The following is a 19,562-nucleotide window of genomic DNA, read 5'->3' on the forward strand; positions in this document are numbered from 1 at the left end:
GAGACCGAGACAAGGACCGAGACTAAGACCGAGACCAAGATCGGGACTGAGACCAAGACCGAGACCGAGGCTGAGACCGAGGCCGAGTCCGAGTTCGAGTCCGAGTTCGAGTTCGAGTCTGAGAGGGTGAAAGCCCAAAGCGTTCTTCTCTCAGACCCTAGGGGGTTTAGTGAGCTCCAAAAGTATAGTAAGGGGGAGGATTGTAGTGGAGCCAGTTTGGCCAAGAAAGGCCAGTTTGGCCCAGAAAGGCTGTACCCAGTGTTGGGTGATGAGTTGCCCACTGGGAAGTCCAAGACTAGAGTGAACACAAACTAACAAGTGGGGTAGCTTGGTGAAGTGTTCAAGAGCCACCTCTAGTTCCCCTAGGAGATCAACTGGCCGATGCTCCCAGTCCAAGTGTGGGTGGCACTACCTACTTAGATACCAGACGTGGCTCAATGGAACCTCACTCTAAGCCGATGGCTAGAGCACCCAAAAGTGAAATGCGGGGAGAGTACCCATGAGGCTTGTGTAAGACCACGGTGTTCCTAAATGTTGTCCCAAATGCCTAGACTGTGGAAAGGAAGAGGAATACCCCTTTGGTGTAGTGACCAAGGATACAGTCGTGTGGTGAGGAAGTCCCAGAGGACCGTGGACCGAGATGGAGTCCGAGATGGAGTCCGAGATAGACCTGAGATGGAGTCTAAGATGGACCCAAGATGGAGTCCAAGATGGACCCGAGATGGAGTCCGAGATGGAGTCCGAGATGGAGTCTGAGATGGACCTGAGATGGAATCCGAGATGGAGTCCGAGAAGGACCCAAGATGGAGTCTGAGATGGACCCGAGATGGACTCCGAGATGGAGTCCGAGAAGGACCCAAGATGGAGTCTGAGATGGACCTGAGATGGAATCTGAGATGGAGTCCGAGAAGGACCCAAGATGGAGTTCGAGGTCGAGACTGAGACCGGACCGAGACCGAGACCGGGACCGAGACCAAGACCGAGACCGAGGCCAAGGCTGAGGCTAAGCCCAAGCCCGAGTCCGAGTTCGAGTCCGAGTCCAAGTCCGAGTCTGAGTCCGAGTCCGAGTCCGAGTCCGAGTCCGAGTTCGAGTCCGAGTCCGAGTTTGAGTCTGAGAGGGTGAAAGCCCAAAGCGTTTGTCTCCCAAACCTTGGGGGGTTTGATGAGCTCCAAAAGTATAGTAGGGGGAGGACTACAGTGGAGCCAGTTTGGCCAAGAAAGGCTAGTTTGGCCCAGGAAGGTTGTACCTAGTGTTGGGTGATGATCTACCCACTAGGAAGTCCAAGACTAGAGTGAACACGGACTGACAAACAGGGTAGCTTGGTGAAGTGTTCAAGAGTCGGCTCTAGTTCCTTCGGGAGATCGACTGGCCGATGCTCCTAGTCCAAGTGTGGGTGGCACTACCTACTTGGATACCTGGTGTGGCTTAACAGAACCTCGCTCTAAGCCCACAGTTAGAGCACCCAAAGGCGGAAGGCAGGGAGAGTACCCACGAGGCTCGCGTAAGGCCACGGTGTTCCGAAAGGTTGCCCCAAGGTCCCAGACTGTGAAAAGGAAGAGGAGCCGTCCTATAGCATAGAGACCAAGGATACAGTCATGTGAGGAGGAAGCCCCAGAGGACCGTGGGACTTAGTGGTCGGGCCGGTGGGCCTTGATCCAGTGGCAATGTTGGTGAACACAGCCATGGGCAGAAAGAGACTTGGTGGGGACCGGAAAGGGGATATTGGGGAAGGCTATTCCCCATGTCTGTGGACATCCTAAGGATGCTAAGGAGTGGATCTGGGATGATCACTCATGGACAGATGGCCCAGTCTTTGAGAGACGGGACTGTGGTGTAGGTGGTGTCAGACCACCGGTGTGACCAAGGTGAATGGGCATGGCCTTAGTGTAATGGGCTGATGTGTCGGTGGTACTTTGGGCTGTCGGTCATGGGATCAGACATGTGAAGCACTTGGACCAAGTGCAAAGGTTGAGTGGCGGGGATGCCATTCTTAGGGCTAGCAAGCCCAAGTCCAAAATAGAACTTATAGAGGTTGTGAGTGAGACTCTTCCAAGTGGTTGAAGGTGTGGTTAAGTGACTAAAGTAGAATGGAAAAAAATTAGTCACTTACATTGGCATCCACTATTTCTAAGTGGAGGCTTTAGCATCAACAATGTTTTGTTGGTGCTGCTATAGTGGAAGCTCTAGACATTAAGATTCTTTTAAGAAATGAAGAGCCACGGGAGGAAGTCAATAACCCTTTTGCTCTTCTTTCAGGAGTATCATTAAAAGGTTCACTTGGCACTAATTCATCTAGTATTTACTTTCTAAACCTATTTTTATAACAAAAGGTCTTTTATTATTCTTTTTGTATTAATTAATATAGGCTTAGATATCTTTTATTGCTTGGCCTGTTACTAAACATTGTCATCTATATTTGCATCATGTAGCAAAGCCAGTCTTTATTCTCTATGACAATAGATGTACACATACATTTAAGTGAGATAAGGTAAACTTAGTTGTATGTATGGGCAATCTTAAGCTTGAGCTTTAATTATTGTGAATGGTGCCAAGTCAAGCTTTTGACTTCATCCCTTATATGGATTAGTTGTGGTGCAATCATGCCAAATATGACTTTGAGATTTTTCCCTTTTCTTTTATACTTCTTTATTTCCTTTCATTTTTGTTCTACTTTGTCTCTTAACTTTAACTGTAATGGTCCTCATGGAGGAGTATGCTGATCTCTTCGACTTTGACCTATTCTTTAAGGCCAAGATTGTAATATATTATCCTATTCCAACTGGGGATGCTCATCTACTCAAGGTTTTTATTTGTCATCAATCACCAAAAAAGATCAACATTTTATGTGTAAATGTTAAAGAGATGTTGGAGAAGGGTGTTATCTAAAAATCATGGAATCTTTAGGTTTATGAACCTCATCTTGTCACAAAGCCTAATGGGAGTATTTGTTTCTACATTGACTATTGACTATTAAATGAAGTGACTATCTTAGATATATATCTTCTTCTTTACACTATTAATCTTCTAGATCGTTTGGGGAGAAATTGTTGATTCATCAAATTAAATCTTGTTTTTAGGTGTTGACAAGTGCCGATTGCCAAGAACAATGTTCCCAAAATTGCTTTTTGTATAGCATTTTCTTTATATAAGTTTTTGGTGATGCCATTTGATATAAACAATATTTCAATGACTTTCCAGTGAATGATGGACAAGGTTCTCTACAATATGTCAAATGTGACTAATAACTTAATTGATGATGCCTTGATCCACTTTGAGGGGATGTAGAAGGAGCACATTTGTGATGTTCATAAGGTGTTGGTTCACTTGCGGAAAGTTAGTTTAAAGCTAAAGTGGTCGAAGTGCATGTTTAAGTTTTAAGACACGACTTATATTGGATACTATATTTCTTATGAAGGTTTACAAATTGATCATGATAAACTTGTAATTGTATTTTGAAGTGTATAAATAATATACAACGCTTCTTGGGCAATGTGCAATATCTCGGTCATTTTGTTAATTATCTTTTTGATCACATTGCACTATTGTAAATGTTATTAAAGTTGTCAACATTATCTTTCATCTAGTCTAAGAACTGCAAATAGGCATTTATGGATCTTAAAGAGTTGTTAACAACTCCTTCAATTTTAGAGTATCCTGACTACATTTGACTTTTCATTTTGCATATAAATGCTTTGGATATTGATCTTAGAGTTGTTTTAATGCAAGAAAGTACTAATATGCTTGGTCAACATCATCCCATTACATATATCAACCATATATTATAACTAGCAGAGGTGAACTCCTCCACAATAGAGGAGTGTTTAGTAGTAGTTTAGGGTTTTGAGAAGCTTTATGCATATTTGCATGATTCTTAGACATTACGAAAAGGTGATCATGCTGTGGTTACTTTGTTATTGAAACAAATAAACTTAATTAACCGTACAGTTTAGTGGGTTATGAAGCTTCAAATATATGATTTTGAGATTGTTCATTACCCAAAAATTTTTATAATTGATGCTAATGCCCTTTTTGGAGCTCTTCTCCCTTCTTCACTCTTTTCTCCTATTCCTAATGAGCATATTGTTTTAGTATCAATGGATTTTCTAAACAAGGATTTCATGTCATTGACAGTTGGTATATATGATGTTCAGTGTTCATAATGTGTAGAGCAAAATTTACCTTCTCTTGACAAAGTTCATAAACCTCAAAAAATTAAACTTTGGATCCAAAATCTTTGTAAAGGGTTTAAGAATTTTGCATCATTTGTTGATAATTTATTATTTTGGCATTTATATTCTTAATATCACTTTAAAAATGACCTTCTTTATTTGATAGGGATGGATCTTGATGATTATTTATGGTTAGTGGTGCTTTTGACCTTTATTCTATGCTTTATCTATGCTTACCATAATTCATCTATTTTAGGCAGATATATAGGATATTGTCATATGACTAAGAAGCTACATAAGTCGTTTTATTAGCTAGAGATGCAACATAATGTTATATTGTATGTGCATAGCTATGTTTGGTGCTAAGCTAGTAATACTCCCCTTTATGCTGCGAAGGACAAGTTGAAGTTAATTGCAATTTCATATTTATTTAAATTGGTGGCATTTGATTTCATAAAGCCTTTTCCACTATTGATTACTAGCAATGAGTATATTATTATTGTTTCTGACTATTTGACTCGTTATGTGGAAATTGGTGCTCTTACTAATGCATTTGTAACTACTATTGGATATTTTCTCCTCAATTGAGTGGTATTTTAGCATTTCTATTTGAAGTTGATTCTCTCGGATAATGATTTCATATTTATAGTTGAGGCATTTTATGTTTTAACATCTCAATTGGGGATACACCATAATTTCATAGATGAATGGTTTGGTGGAATAGCTCATTCAAACCTTCAAAGGGATGATTATGAAGTATGTAAACTTTCAACATTCAAATTAAGATGGTTATTTACCATCTCTTTGGTATGCATATGTCATAAGAGTATAGAATTCTATTAGTGCTTCATCATATAAACTTTTATATAGTCATAATCTGATACTACCAATGGAGTTAAGTTTACCTTTGTGGTTACCACAAGCTATTGATGTTATGTCCTTGGATTAGTATTTAATAAACATTCTTCCACTAGTTCAAGTAGAGTTTACTAAATACTTGGGGTGTGTACAAGTGAGAAAATAATACACTACAACTCCTATCATCGTTCATCTACAAAGTACAAAGTGGATGACATGGTGTTAATTCATTTTCCCAATCTTATGTTATGTAATTTGTTTAAAGGGCTTCTTGCTTAGTGGAAGGGACTGTATCGAGTGTTGTGGTAAGTTTGACCACAAATTTATAAGGTTGGGCATGATGTTCAACAAGTAAATCCTTCAAAAATTGTGTATGTGCAGCAGCTAAAGTACTTCATACAAAGGGATTAATAATAACTAACACCACCTACAAATCCACTAGTGCCTCCTTTTAATATTCCTTTAGATCCCAGCCTATCAACTAAAGAAACCTAATAACTTTCCATCCTTTTGAGAGGAGGAAATGATATAAAGTCCAAGTGTATGGTTATGATACTATATACTAATATTGATCTATATTATTTTTAGTAAACTATAAAATTTTATAAATAAATTATGATGACTTTTAATTTATAAATTTGTCAATAAATAAAAGGAAAATGCTTATTTGTTTTCACTTTTATTATTATTAGATTAAATTGTTAGTTATAGTAAATTTTGTGATACTTAAGTTGTTATTTTGGAAAAACCACCCATCTCAATACTATTTAAACTCAAGAACATTTACTTTTATGTTATTCTGAGAGGATGGGATGATGTGAGGTCCAAGTGTATAGTTACGATATTATATATTAACATTAGTGTAGTGGGATTTTAGTAGCTGTTAGATTGGTTTCAATCTAAATCACTCACTCCTGTGTATAAGTTAGGGTTTTTGGGCTAATTAATAGGCATATACTCACAATTTGAAATAAAGAAAATAAAAAACACATTATTTGAGTGTATAGAATATAGAAATAGAATAAAGAAATATGCATATCAATTAGCTCAAAAACACTAGTTTATATACAGGAGTGAGTGGTTTGAATTCAAACCAATCTGATAGCTATTAATCTCATTATGCTAATGGAAAACTATCAAGGTTCTCTCGTTGATGGGCTAGGATTTGGAGGAACATCAGGAGAAGGCATCTATAGATTTGTAGGTGGTACTAGTTGTTCATGATCCCTTTATACAAAGTATTTCAAATATTGCACATGCACAATTTTTCTAGAGGATTGGTCTATTGAACATCATGTTGAACCTCATAAACTTGCAATCCAACTTATTGCAACACTTGATACGGTCCTTTTCACTAAGCAAGGAGCTCCTTAAATAAACCACGTACTGTAAGATGGGGAAAAAAGACTAACATCAAGTCATCTATTTTGTATTCCATAGGTGGATGATAATAGGAGTTGCAGGACCATTGTTGTCCCATTTGTACGCGGCCTAGGTGTTTGGCAAATTCTTTTTCGACAAGTGGAAGAATGCTCGTCAAATACTGATCCCACAACCTAGCATCGGTAGCTTGTGATTATCGCAAAAGTAAACCTAACTTCATTGGTAATATTGGATCATAACTATATAAAAGTTTATATGGTGAAGCATCAATAGAACTTTACACCTCTGTGCTATATGTATACTAAAAAAATAGCAAATAACCATCCCCATCCGAATGCTGAAAGTTCACGTACTTCACAATTATCCCTTTGAATATCTGAACGAGCAGTTCCACCAAACTGTTTGATTGTGATGATAAGCACTTGTAAAAGTGTGGTGTATTGCCAACCAAGATGTCAAAACATAAAATACCTCAGCCATAAATGTGTGACTATTATCTAAAAGAATCTACTCTGGATAAGAATGCTGGAACACTAGTCGATTGAGGAGGAAGTATCCAACAACAGTTGCAAAGGTGCTAGCAAGAGCACCAACTTCTACCTAACAAGTCAAATAGATAGAAGCAATAATAACATACTCTTTGCCAAGAGTCGATCGTGAAAAAAGTCTTATAAGATCAAATGCCACAAACTCAAATGAACGAGAAATTGCAATTGACTCCAGCCATCCTTCCACAGTACGAGTGGGAGTATTACAAGCTTGGCACCATACGCAGCTACGCATATACTAGATAACATCACTTCGCATCTTTGGCCATTAAAAAGACCTACACAGCTTCACAGTCACACGACAATGTCCCATATACCCACATGAAATAGAAAAATCATGGTAGATATGAAGAAACCATGGAATGAAGATTGAAGGCACTACTAGCTATAAATGATCATTGGGATCTGTCCCTAAAAAATAAAGAAGGTCATTTTCAAGGCAATATTGAGAATGTAAATGCCGGAATAGTAAGCCATAAGCAAGTGATGTAGGATTCTCAAAGCCTTTGAATCCATGGCTCAATCTTTTGAGCCTCGTAAGCCCTATCAAGAGAAGGTAAATCTTGCTCTGCACCTTATAAACATTGAACGTCAATCCTTATATAGAAAATCCACAGATGCTAGAACAATAGGCTCATCAAAAACATAAGAAGAGAGCAAAGAAGAAAGAAGAGCTCGAAAAAGGGCATTAGCATCAGTTATAGAACTCCCTGGGTGATAAACAACATCAAAATCATATATCTGAAGTTTTAAAACCTATTGACCAATACGACGAACTAAATTCTTTTGCTTCAATAATGAAGTAACAGTAGCATGATCACCTTCCAGTAACATTTGAGAACCATGTATACCAAATTGCTACTAAACACTCCTTCTCTATCTTGGAGTAGTTCACCTCTACTGGTTGTAATGTATACTATATATATATATAATGGATGGCCCTGACCAGGCATACATGGGCTCTCTTGCATCAATATACCTCTAAGACCAATATCATAAGCATCCACATGCAAAATGAAAGGTCAAATGTAGTCAAGATATGCCAAAATTAGAGGAGTTATCAATAACTCCTTGAGATTCATGAATTTCCGCTCACAGTTTGCAAACTAAATGAAAGATGATATTAATGACTTCAACAACGCTTGCAACGGTGCAATGCAATCAGAAAGATGATCCATAAAAAAACTGAGATACTGCATCTTACCCATAAAGCACTACATATCATTCACACACTTCAGAATAGGGAATTTTAGAATAGCCATAAATTTGTTAGGATCAACTTGTAAATTGTTATGAGAAATACAGTACCTAAGATAAGTCATATCTTTAGACCCAAACACACTTTGACCACTTTAGCTTTAAACCAACTTCCTGTAACCGATTTAACACTTTACGAACATTGCGGTTGTGTTCCTCCTATGTCCCCTCTAAGTGGATTAAGACATCATTGATGAAGTCAGCAGTCACCTTTGGCATATCGCAAAGAACCTCGTCCATCATCTGCTGGAAAGTTACTAAAGTATTACTCAAACCAAACAGCATCATTAAGAACTCGTATAAACCAAACGATGTATAAAAAGTAGTCTTAGGAATCTCTTCTTCAGCCATTGGTACTTGCCAATACCTAGAAGCAAAATCTAACTTAGTGAGTTAATGACTTCTTCCCAAACGATCCAAGAGATTAACAGTGTGAGGAAAAAGGTATATATCTAGGATCGTCACTTTGTTTAATGGATGATAGTCGATGTAAAAATGAATACTCCCATTAGGCTTTGTTACAAGATGAGGTTCACATACCCAAGGACTCTGCAACTTTTGAATAACACCCTTTTCTAACATCTCCTTGACATTTGTATGTAAAATCTTGATCTCTTTAGGTGGCTAACGACGAACAGAAACTTTAATTGGATGAGCATCCCTAGTTGAAATTGGATGAAGTGTGGCAATCTTGGCCCCAGATGATAAGTCAAATTCAAAAAGATTGGCATACTCCTTTATAAGTCAATCAACTACTATAACACAAAGACAGTCAAAGGGATCAGAAAAGGGATGAGCAGAACAAAACGGAAACACAGAAGGAAGTAATGAGGAGACAAAAGTAATAGAAGTAAAGGTAAAAGGAAAAGGACGAAGAGGTATGAAAGTGAGAGGAATAGATGAAATATATGGAAGTATGAGATAAAGGGGAGAAGCCTCAAAGTCACACTTAGCATAATTGCACTGCAACTAATCTATACCAAGGATGAGGTCAAAAGCTTAACTCAGCACCACCCGCAATAACTGCAACTCAAGCTCGAAATTGCTTACACACACAATTAGGTCTACCTCATCCCGTGCACATGCATGTATACAACTGTTGCCATAAAGAATGAAAACTAACTCTACCGCACGACACAAATGTAAATAGCAATGTGTGGCAACAAGTCAAGCAATAGAAGATAAACTCAAACCTATATCAACTAACATGAAAAGAATAATAAGAAACCTTTTGTTATAAAAATGAGCTTAGAAAATAAACACTAAATGAATTGGTGCCAAGTGAACCCCTTGATGATACTCCCAAAAAAAAAAAAAAGGGCCACTAACTTATTCGCGCAAAGTCCCTCTATTACTCACGTGACTCCTTGTTTCTTGGATGCATCTCGGTGTTAACACCTTCCATTGCAGCAGCACTAATAGAACATTGTTAATGCCAAGATCTTCATGCAAGAAATGGAGGCCACTAATCCAGAAAATACCAACAACGCTGATAAGTGTGATCAACTTCATCACATGCTTAATAGCGAACATCATGGCCATAACCATGTCCTCGCCCCTGTTCTTGAATTCGAGTAGCAATAGCATCAACCTTCATTGGAACAAGACCATCTCCCATAAGAAGTGGAGTTGAAGGACATACAACGAGAAGTGGAAGAAGTGACATCTTATAACATTGTGCCAAATGAAGAACATTATCAAGGGTGGTTAGAGCAAGTGCATGCACAAGTTCTACAAGATTTTCGGAAACAAATGCTAAATTGCATCACCGACTCAGATGGCTATTGGAAGGCATTATCACAATTGTTGACATGTCCGAATGTGCATTTAAAGGCGTCCAGGAGAATACTCCAATCCTCACAAGTGGCTGCACACAAACAATTATACCATTGCAATGCCGTCCCTTGGAAACATGTGGGAAACTTATGCAAATGTTGAGCATCATTCTAAGGATAATATGTAGCAATCACTGTGAAGTGATCAAACTAATGGTACACATCATCCCTAGGATTCTCGCAAATGAACTCCAACTGAATGTGAAGATTAGCACCAAGAGCAGAAGGAGCTGTACCACATGCCATGAATGCTGCCATCAATTGAGTTTGGTTGTTCAACTACAATCACATAGCATTTAGCAATTGCACCAATTATTACTCCAGAGTCAAAGGAGGAGAAGATTGCTACTTTGCCATGAAGATGAATGAAAAGGAAAGAGCAAAAGAAATGACATGAAAAAAAAAAACTAAAAAAAAGGGAGATCTAAACAATGTAAAAGCTAGATCTAAACTAAAATCTTGAAAGGAAAGAATAAAATAATAGAAAAAACTAGATTTAAACGATGTAAAAGCTAGATCTAAACCAAAATCCCAAATCCAAGCACTCCTTAGGAACAATCAAATGTGCCTATCAATGCTGCCAATGTGAGTGCATGGAATATAAAAAAGGAATACAGTGTCTATCAATTAGCCCAAAAACCCTACTTTATATACAAGAGCAAATGGTCTAGATTGAAACTAATATGATAATTACCAAAATCCCACTACGCTAATATTAGTATATAGCATTGTAGTTATACACTTGGACCTCACAAAATCAATTATTATATAATTAATTTTAGCATTTAAAAGTTTTTAGAAATAATAATAATAATATTTTTTCTTGTAAAATAAGCAAGAGGATGCCCATTTTGAGAACATGTGATACTTGTATAGACATCAATATCATTAAACTATTGTGTTCTGAAACTAACTTTGCAAACTCAAGCTATAAATTAATTTATATTAATACTATATTTTTTATAATTACCTTTTACCTGAAACACCATTTAGTGAAAAACTTATATAGAAATAAGGTACTCAATCAATAGGGATTGCTATATCAATCTGCTAGAGCTAGATATTCTCTAGAGCTAGATATTTTCTGGGAAAATTGGATAGGGGTGGTGATATATTTAAGGTATATTCTTAACACCCATCAGTTTTAATGTTAATATTCTTGCTTATCACTAATATGAAGTCTCTAAATTTTGGCAGTCATCTTGGGTCAAAATGTCTTTCTTATAGCAATAATCCTAGCAAGTGAGTAACAATGACCTTTCTACTAGCTGCAAGACCTCAACCCCAAGTTGAGGGCTCCCTCCCAGCTGAAAGTTTCTATTATAGTTCATTCAATCAGAAGAAAAATATAGTTTTAATCCATTCTTGATGATGGAATAAATGTGCCTGGAGGTAAGCCCTAGCTGGCAATGACCTGACCTGACCTGACCCCAGCCAGCCACAACATCTCTCGGTACAAAATTAGCACTTGGATGTTAGGTAGAGCTACTTACATACTCATATTTGAATTGAAAGATTTGTGCTTTCTACAGCCAACAACCCACCAAAAATCACTTAACACTTAATACTAGCATGAAAAATTTATATAGTATATGAAAGAAAATAATTTACCATGCGTTGCATGTAACAACACTTGGTTTGCTTAATAGTAATGTTATTCCTACTTACTAATTCAATTGATCAAATAAAATTTATAATTATAAGTATGTTTTAACACAAGATTATTGCATATCAACAGTAGAATAAAAAAGAATATACTAAAAAGGGTTTAAGAAAGTTTATAAATTATAAACACAAGATTAATCTAAATGAATAATAACCGTTAGATAGTAGAATATCCTAGAATATCTAAGCATATTTCTAGGTATATCCACTTGCTTAAGCAAACCAATAATAACAAATATTATTCACAAGCTAATAAGCAATAGTTTTGCAGTTGTCAAGGTTTAGGGCAAACGGAACAAGGGAGGTAAAGTGTATATGCATAGCAATGGCAAAGCTTTGAAGAAATTTTTCTCATCTTGGAGCTCCACCATCTTGGCGCTCCTGGCGGTTCTCAAATCTAGCAGCAATAGCAAGAATGTAGGCCAGGGAAAGACGATCCACGCAAGAGCGATCGCTTCCGGCAGCGAATCCAACCTCTTGGTCGCCAGCAGCCTTGTTACAATGTACTCCAAGTGTGGAAGCACCGCAAACGCGACCAGGGTCTTTGATTCCATGCCCCTCCACGACGCTGTCTCCTGGAACGCTTTGATCCTGTGCTACGTTGACAATGGCCAAGAGATCTTTGCGCTCGACACACTCTCGGAGATGCTGCTAGAAAATCAAACTCGAGCACCACCGGATGCCGTGACCTTTGCTGCAGCGATCAAAGCTTGCGCTGGCCTGGCGAGCAAAGAAAACATCCATAGTGAGCTTCTTACAAAGATCGAGGCTTTGGAGAAAACTATGAGAGTTCACTCTCGAGCTGCAAGGATGGGATTTGAGCAGGACATGGTTGTGGCGAGCTCGCTCGTGGATGCCTACGCAAAATGTGGGAGTTTGCTGGATTCTCGCAGAGTTTTCGATAGGATGGTTCATCACGACGTCGTCGCTTGGACCTCGCTCCTTCTCGGGTATGCTGATACTAGTGCTCCCAGAGATCTTGGCCTGACTTTGGATTTGTTCTCGGCAGGCATGGAGGCTGCTGGATGCTCGCCAAACACGCGGACCTTCGTTGCAGTGATCAAGGCTTGCGCAAACTTGGCCGTGAGAGATAATGGTAAGAAGGCGGCGATGCTGCTCAAGGGGAGAGACTTACACTTGCAAGCTGAGAAGCTCGGATTTGGAAGGGATGCTTTCGTAGCAGCCAGCCTGGTGAACTTCTACGCGAAGTGTGGAAGGATGGAGCAGGCTCGAGAAGTTTTCGACAGGATAAAGCAGCCAGATGTGGTGTCATGGAACGCTCTGATCTTGGGATATGCTGCGAATGGCCAAGGAGAGGTGGCTTACGAGCTTTTCCAGAGGTTTCTTCGACGACACAGAGATGGATATAGTTCGATCGCTCCCGACGGAGTAACGTTTGCTGCTGCTTTGAACGCTTGCGGCGGCATGGCAGCGAAAGAACAGGCCAAACTTGGGACTGGAAAGCTGCTCAAAACTCTCGACAAAGTCATGGCTCTTCACGTCCAAGCCGAGAAGAGCTTGTCGTGCGATAAGTTTCCCAAGAGTATCGTCAACAGTCTCATGGATCTGTACGCCAGGTGTGGAAGTTTGGAGGATGCGAGGCGAGCATTCGACAGGATGTCGTGCCACTCGCATTCAAACTGGACGAGTTTGATTTCGATCTACGCCGACTACGACGAACCGGAGCTTGCTTTTGAGCTCTTCGAGCACTTGCAAGCTCATGACGAGCTTATCAATGCCCGAGCTTTCCTTGCCGGACTAAAAGCCGTCACTGCTCTTGTGGAACGAGAACAAAGTGTGAGACAGGCTGATGGAAAACACTTGAAGTTGGTTTCCTTGAAGACCGCCTTGGAGATCCACTACCGAGCCATCAGCCATGGCTGCGATTGCGATAGCTACGTCGCATGCAGCCTCGTAACTCTTTACGCAAAGTGTGGAAGTCTTGTGGAGGCTACGAAAGTTTTCGAGGAGATGGCGGAGCCGCCGGATGCTGCGTTGTGGAACGCAGTGATTTTGGGATGTGCCGAGAACGAGCAAGGCGACTTGGCACTGGAATACTTCGCAAGGATGCAAGCTACAGCTTCCTGCAAGCCAGACGCCATTACTTTCTGTGCTGCTCTCGAGGCGTGCAGTGTTTTAGCCGGGAAAGAAGCAGGCACACAAGTTGAGGGCGATAAAGTTGCGAAGCTCGTTTCGCTGGAAAGAGGCATGGAAGTTCATTCCCGGATCGTGAAAGATGGTCGTGGAGAGCTAGAACAAGACGTGGTTCTTTCGAGTGCACTGATCAGCATGTACTCGAAGTGTGGAAGCCTGGTGGATGCTGTGCGAGTTTTCGAGAGGATTGAGCGGCACGACGTTGTTTCTTGGACGGCACTCGTGCTCGGATGTGTAGAAAACGGGGAGGCCGGACTGTCTTTGAGATACTTTTGGCCGATGCTGCTAGAACGGGACTCGTCTTCTTTCAAGCCCGACTCGAGAGCTGTCGTGGCTGCGCTCAAGGCTTGCTGCGCCCTGGCAGATGAAGAGAGATCCTCTCTAAAACTCGACGAGACATCGTCCAAGTTGATGGTCGAGAGTTTGGAGCAAGGCATGGCGGTTCATTCCGAAGCAGCCAAGCATGGATTCGAACTCGACATGGTGGTGGCCAACACCTTGGTGGAGTTTTACTCCAAGTGTGGAAGCATGCTGGACGCTCGAGCAGCTTTCGACAAGATGCCTCAGCGAAACTCTTCGTCGTGGACTTCACTCCTGCTGGGATATGTCGAGTGTGGCCAGCCGGAGGTGGCTCTGGAACTCTTTGAGCTCGCAAGAGCAAGCAGGAGGGATCTCTTCGATGCTCCTGGCTTCGTTGCTGCTCTCAAGGCTTGCGGAGTTCTGGTTTCACTCCAGTCGGCGAAAGATATCCATGCCGAGATCTATCGACGTCCAGACTTGCTCGAAGAGAACGAGCTCTTGGTGACGACTTTGGTGGATGTGTACGGTAAATGCGGCAGCATGGTCGATGCTGAACACATTTTTGACTATGTGGTCGCGGCGAGAGACGATCCAGTGATTTGGTCGGCACTTATCTCTGGATACAGTCGACAGGGAAACACGCAACAGGTGCTTGGAGTTTTCCGCAAGATGGAGGGCGAGTTTGTGCGAGTGAGCTCCAGCTCGTTGCTGTGCTTCCTCACGGCTTGCAGTCACGCAGGCCTTGTGGAGAAAGGAGCTCGCTGTTTCGAGAGGATGGCATCCAAGTATGGGGTTTCTCCGAGCTTAGAACACTATAGCGCAATGGTCGATCTCTACGGCCGAGCCGGCAAACTCGAGGCTGCTCTGAGCTTGGTGGAAAGCGTGGCTTTGGAAGCAAATGCCGGGATCTGGAGAAGTATTCTCGGTGCCTGCTGGAAGTGGAAAAATTCCGTGGTGGCGAGAGTTGCGTACAAACGTTTGCTGGATATGAACGAAGCTGACGCTGGGGCTCATGTCACCATGGCAAATCTTTGCTCACTGGAACACTAGAAGAACGGCTACTGCCATGTTTTGGATCGAGTCACTCCCTCGTTTCGTTTGTGGATGATCTTTGTGGTGAAACTCGAAAGCTAGAAGACTTTGATACTGCCACCACCTTTGCCACCACTACTAAGCGAGAACAAGTTCCGGAGAAGAACGTAGCTAGCGCTCGTCGTCGTGGAAACTCTCGAGAGTACACGCTCCGCGGCATGAGCTCCGTGGTGCAGGCTATTGTGGCTCTTGCAAGCAGCCAAGAGACACGTCCACTCGAGCATGTCCGGAACAAATGGCATCGTGAGTATGAGCTCCTGCGCGTGATCCAAATGCCCAGCTCGTCCCAGGAGATCGATCATGCAGCTGAAGTGCTGCTTCGTCGGCTGGATCCAGTAGTCCATTGTCATGGACACGAACGAGCACTTCCCAGTGTAGACTTTGCCTTCGTGACTGCAAGCGATGAGGATGGACGCAAAGCACACTGCTCCAGGCGAGTGAATTGCCTTCATCGTGTCGAAGAGATCAAACGCTGCTGTGTTGTCTGTGTTTTGGGCATAACCAGCGAGCATCGTGGTCCAGGAGACAGAGCTTTGCTCGGGCATTGAGTGGAAGAGCTTCTCGGCCTGACCAAGATGCCCGTTTAGAGCAAAAGCCGAGAGCATTGCATCCCAAGACACTGAGTCCCACTCTGGCATCCGGTAGAAGATCTCCTCGGCCTCTTCGATGTACCCGTTTTGAGCGAACGAAGCCAACATCACTGTCCACGATACCATGCTTCGCTCTGGAAGAACTCTGTCAAAGATGTGTGCTGCGTGCTCCAGATGACCCTTTTGGGCATATGCAAGCATCAGTGTGTTCCAACAGACGAGATCCCATTCCGGCATCCGATCAAATACCGACTTTGCTTCGTCGATTTGCGAAGAAGCAGCGTAGAGCGAGAGCATCGTGGTCCATGAAACGAGATTCTTTTCGGGCATGTCTTGGAAGAGCTTCTCAGCGTCATACGTATGCCCGTTTTGGGCATATGCTGCAAGCATAGCTGTCCACGACACAACATTCCACTGTGGCATTTTAATAAAACAGTTCCGTGCTTGATCCACATTCCCGAACTGAGCATATAGTCCCAAGATTGCGGTCCAGGAAACCAAGTTTCTCTGTGGCATCTGATCAAACATGGTATTTGCTTGATCGATTTGACCATTCTGGGCATATAGAACGAGAATCGCAGTGCACGAAACCAAGTCGTGCTCCGGCATTCCATCAAACAACCGCATGGATTGCTCGAGGTTACCGTTTTGAGCGTATGCAGCCAGCATGGCTGTCTCGGCGATCATGTCTCGAAGTGGCATAGCATCGAAGATCTCTTTCGCAGAGAAGATATGACCCTTTTGGGCATATGCCGCGAGCATGGCAGTCCAAGAAACAAGGTTCTTTTCAGGCATAGAATCAAAGATTTGAGTGGCTTCGAGGAGCAAGCCGTGACCGATGAAAGCAGTGAGAATCGCGTTCCAAGAAACGATGCTAACAATTGGAGTAGAATCAAAGATGATCTTTGCAGAGTCAAGATGCCCACACTGGGCATATGTCGAGAGCATGATGTTCCAGGAGACGAGCGAGCGCTGCGGCATGGAATCAAAGAGGAGCTTCGCGTTTTCTAGCTGCCCATTACGGGAATAGGCCGTGAGCATGAAATCCCAGCTGAAAGAGTCCCGCATGGCCGTGTCCAATCGATCAAACACCTCTCTCGCGAGCTGTGGACTCCCGCATTTGCCAAACATCTCGATCAGCTTGTTGAGGATGAAGATCGAGGAGGACGATTCATCGCCACCGTGCTTGATCGCGACCGCGCGCCGCACGCCATGCTCGATCGCCCGAGCTAGAGACAGCGACTTGCAAGCCTCGATCCTGCGAAGCCACTCGTCCTGGGTGTGAAGGATCATTGCTTGGGCCTTCTCGACCAGACTGGTGGATAGATTGCCACTTAGAGACTCATTAAACCACTTGTGGTGGTTTTTTCCCTTTGTTTGGTTTAGTTCTAGTTATACCCATTAGAAATACTTTTTGTATCTCAATCCAACTATTTATTCTTGAGTAATTTTAGCTTCTATCAACATAACCATCACACTTTGAAACTTTTAATTTTGATTTCTCGAAGTCAATTTCTTAGGTGTCTCCGACACCTTGCATTACACATATTATGCAAACTCCACTTCTCCATCATAGGAAGTTCTTTACTTGAGGGCACCATCATCCTCTTTTTTATTTTATGCCACTCTAAACACTAAGTTTTATTTATCCATAATTCACGACCCTATCATTTGGCTAATTTGCTACTCCCTCTTTTAAAACTTTCACCTTTGCCAAATTGAAGTATTTGGGAATCCATCATTGGAAATATATTTTCTTTCCCATGATCTATTAGCATCCAACATATAAGTGTTCTTTGCCTAACTTTACCATTTAGATTTTTTCCAATGATTTCTATAGCTCTCTTGATGTTAAGTGATATCTTCTTGCTTGCCCTTTGTGAGATCTTTCATATTTTGCCTTTATCCTTTGATCGTTTCACTAAATAATGTAGGATCACTACTTCCATCATTGAAGTATCCTTTTAGTTCCATAACTAAGGCTTTGCTTTGCTAAATCCAGAGGGTGTTTACCCCTAATAAGTCTTTTTAGCATTTTTTACTGTAAGCTTTATCCACAGCCCAACTTTATAGCCCTCCTATAAGTATTTCCTAAAAATTACTTTCTTAGACTCACTATACCATCGCATTGACACCCTTGATTTCCCTTTAAGTGTCTTTCCCACTTGGTCACTTTGACTAAGTCACACTATTACCAACAGTTCAAATCACCACTTTCCTATTCCTTAACCAAACAAGGGATTTGTCCTTTTTTAACACCTAGTAACCTAATCTTAACAGATTTGCCAATAAGTATTAAGCCTTTCAAACCTTTAAGTTGTTGACAATGACCTTGAGGGCATCCTTCACACTTGGTAGTATGCCCAAACTAGCCCTTCTGGCCAAGGGTCTATAGTAACTAAGATTGGGTGTCCACATCCAATTCACCACATCTTTTATGCCACTTGCACCAAAATGTTTAAGTTAGATATATTGAGCTTTCACACTAAGAAATCTAACCATGCATCATGACTCTAAGGCATCCCCCGTTTGGCGGTATACCCAAGCCAATCTCCTTACTAAGAGTTCATGACCTCCAGAAAATGAATGTTTTCATATTCCAAACCATCACCATGCCCTAGTGAGTTGGGACTCGAACTCAAGCACTAAAGAGTTGGGACTCAAACTCAACCTTCACATGTATCTACGAGAGGCATCACCCAAGATACCTAGTATAACTCCCTATGTTGGTGCACCAACTTATACTTAAAGTGTGTTATTGATCACAATTTAGGAACTTAGTTCCTCTGAATTGCCAAATCCTCTCACTTGACAAGTCTGTAATCATGCATGAACTCCTCCATACTTGGCTCTATGGGCTACCCCTCTTTGAAGTCAACACCTTCCACTAGGGTTTTTGTTCTCCCGACTTGCCAATCTCACTTAGCAAGTCACCTAACTAGCTTAATATAGTTTTATGTATAAGTGTGAAAATCCTTAACTATCGACTTTCATTCAAAGCCATCTCTTTGAACACTCAGGAACTATTTCCCCAACTGTCAAGACCCCCAACAAGATCAAGACTAGAAAATGCTAAAGACAAAGAGAAAAGCTAGTGGAAACAAAGAAGAGGCCTTAGACTGGTGTTGATTCAGATTGTGGAGAAATGGAACAAGGCTAACCTATATATACTATAGGTTGATGAAGCTCCACCACTCTTGGATCGAGGACGGCCTAAATATAGCTGAGGTCGAGGAGGCGCCACATCATCATCAGGAATATGGCTCGAGACTCAAGAATCGGGAAGTGTCTCGAGAGTCAGGAATAAGGAAGTGTCTCGAGAGTCAAGAATAGGGAAGTGTCTCGAGAGTCAGGAATGTGGTCTGCAGGTCAGGAATCCGGCGAGAGTCAGGAATGTGGCATGAATTGGGGGATTCCTGACAGCACCCCCTCCTCAAGAACGAGTGGAACGAGGATGTGAACGAGAACAAAGAGGAGGATGAGATGAGCGGCGAGATGGAGAAAAAGAATGAGGACTGGGACGAGAAGGATAGCGGCGGTGGAAGTCCTGAACAAGGTCAGGAGAATGAATCAGGTTGTCCGCAGGTTCCCAAGTGCGTTCCTCAGGTCCATAACCCTTCCAGTCGACCAGATAGTAGAGTTTAGACCGTGAAATCTTGGAATCAAGGATGTCTTGAACCTCGTACTCAGACCCATCCTCGAGCTGCACT

The 19,562-nt window shown here is 41.7% G+C and overlaps 2 protein-coding genes across 2 annotated transcripts; one reads left to right on the plus strand and one right to left on the minus strand.

Annotated features, from left to right (window-relative positions):
- Positions 1–12,477: 12,477 nt before the first annotated feature.
- LOC112342323 (pentatricopeptide repeat-containing protein At3g03580-like) lies at positions 12,478–15,316 on the plus strand. Its single transcript, XM_024663975.1, has 2 exons — positions 12,478–12,666; positions 12,726–15,316. The coding sequence occupies exons 1-2, from the start codon at positions 12,570–12,572 to the stop codon at positions 15,218–15,220; spliced, it is 2,592 nt and encodes an 863-aa protein (XP_024519743.1). The 5' UTR covers positions 12,478–12,569; the 3' UTR covers positions 15,221–15,316.
- Positions 15,301–17,145, minus strand: LOC112342322 (pentatricopeptide repeat-containing protein At4g02750-like). The gene is made up of 2 exons (XM_024663973.1): positions 16,287–17,145; positions 15,301–16,232 (listed from the first exon to the last, which is right to left on the minus strand). Exons 1-2 carry the CDS (start codon positions 17,143–17,145, stop codon positions 15,301–15,303), a joined length of 1,791 nt encoding a protein of 596 aa, XP_024519741.1.
- Positions 17,146–19,562: the final 2,417 nt, after the last annotated feature.

This window comes from Selaginella moellendorffii, unplaced genomic scaffold, assembly GCF_000143415.4.
Source record: "Selaginella moellendorffii unplaced genomic scaffold, v1.0 SELMOscaffold_105, whole genome shotgun sequence".
NCBI classification, from domain to species: domain Eukaryota; kingdom Viridiplantae; phylum Streptophyta; class Lycopodiopsida; order Selaginellales; family Selaginellaceae; genus Selaginella; species Selaginella moellendorffii.

What these genes read in the sequence shown, in the direction of transcription:
- LOC112342323 (XM_024663975.1), top strand. Translation starts at nt 12,570, where the DNA reads ATGCCTACGCAAAATGTGGGAGTTTGCTGGATTCTCGCAGAGTTTTCG. An exon ending in TGGACCTCGCTCCTTCTCGG is followed by an intron (nt 12,667 to 12,725) that starts GTATGCTGATAC and finishes TGTTCTCGGCAG; the next exon opens with GCATGGAGGCTGCTGGATGC.
- LOC112342322 (XM_024663973.1), bottom strand. Translation starts at nt 17,145, where the DNA reads ATGATCCTTCACACCCAGGACGAGTGGCTTCGCAGGATCGAGGCTTGC. An exon ending in TGTGGATCAAGCACGGAACT is followed by an intron (nt 16,233 to 16,286) that starts GTTTTATTAAAA and finishes CTATGCTTGCAG; the next exon opens with CATATGCCCAAAACGGGCAT.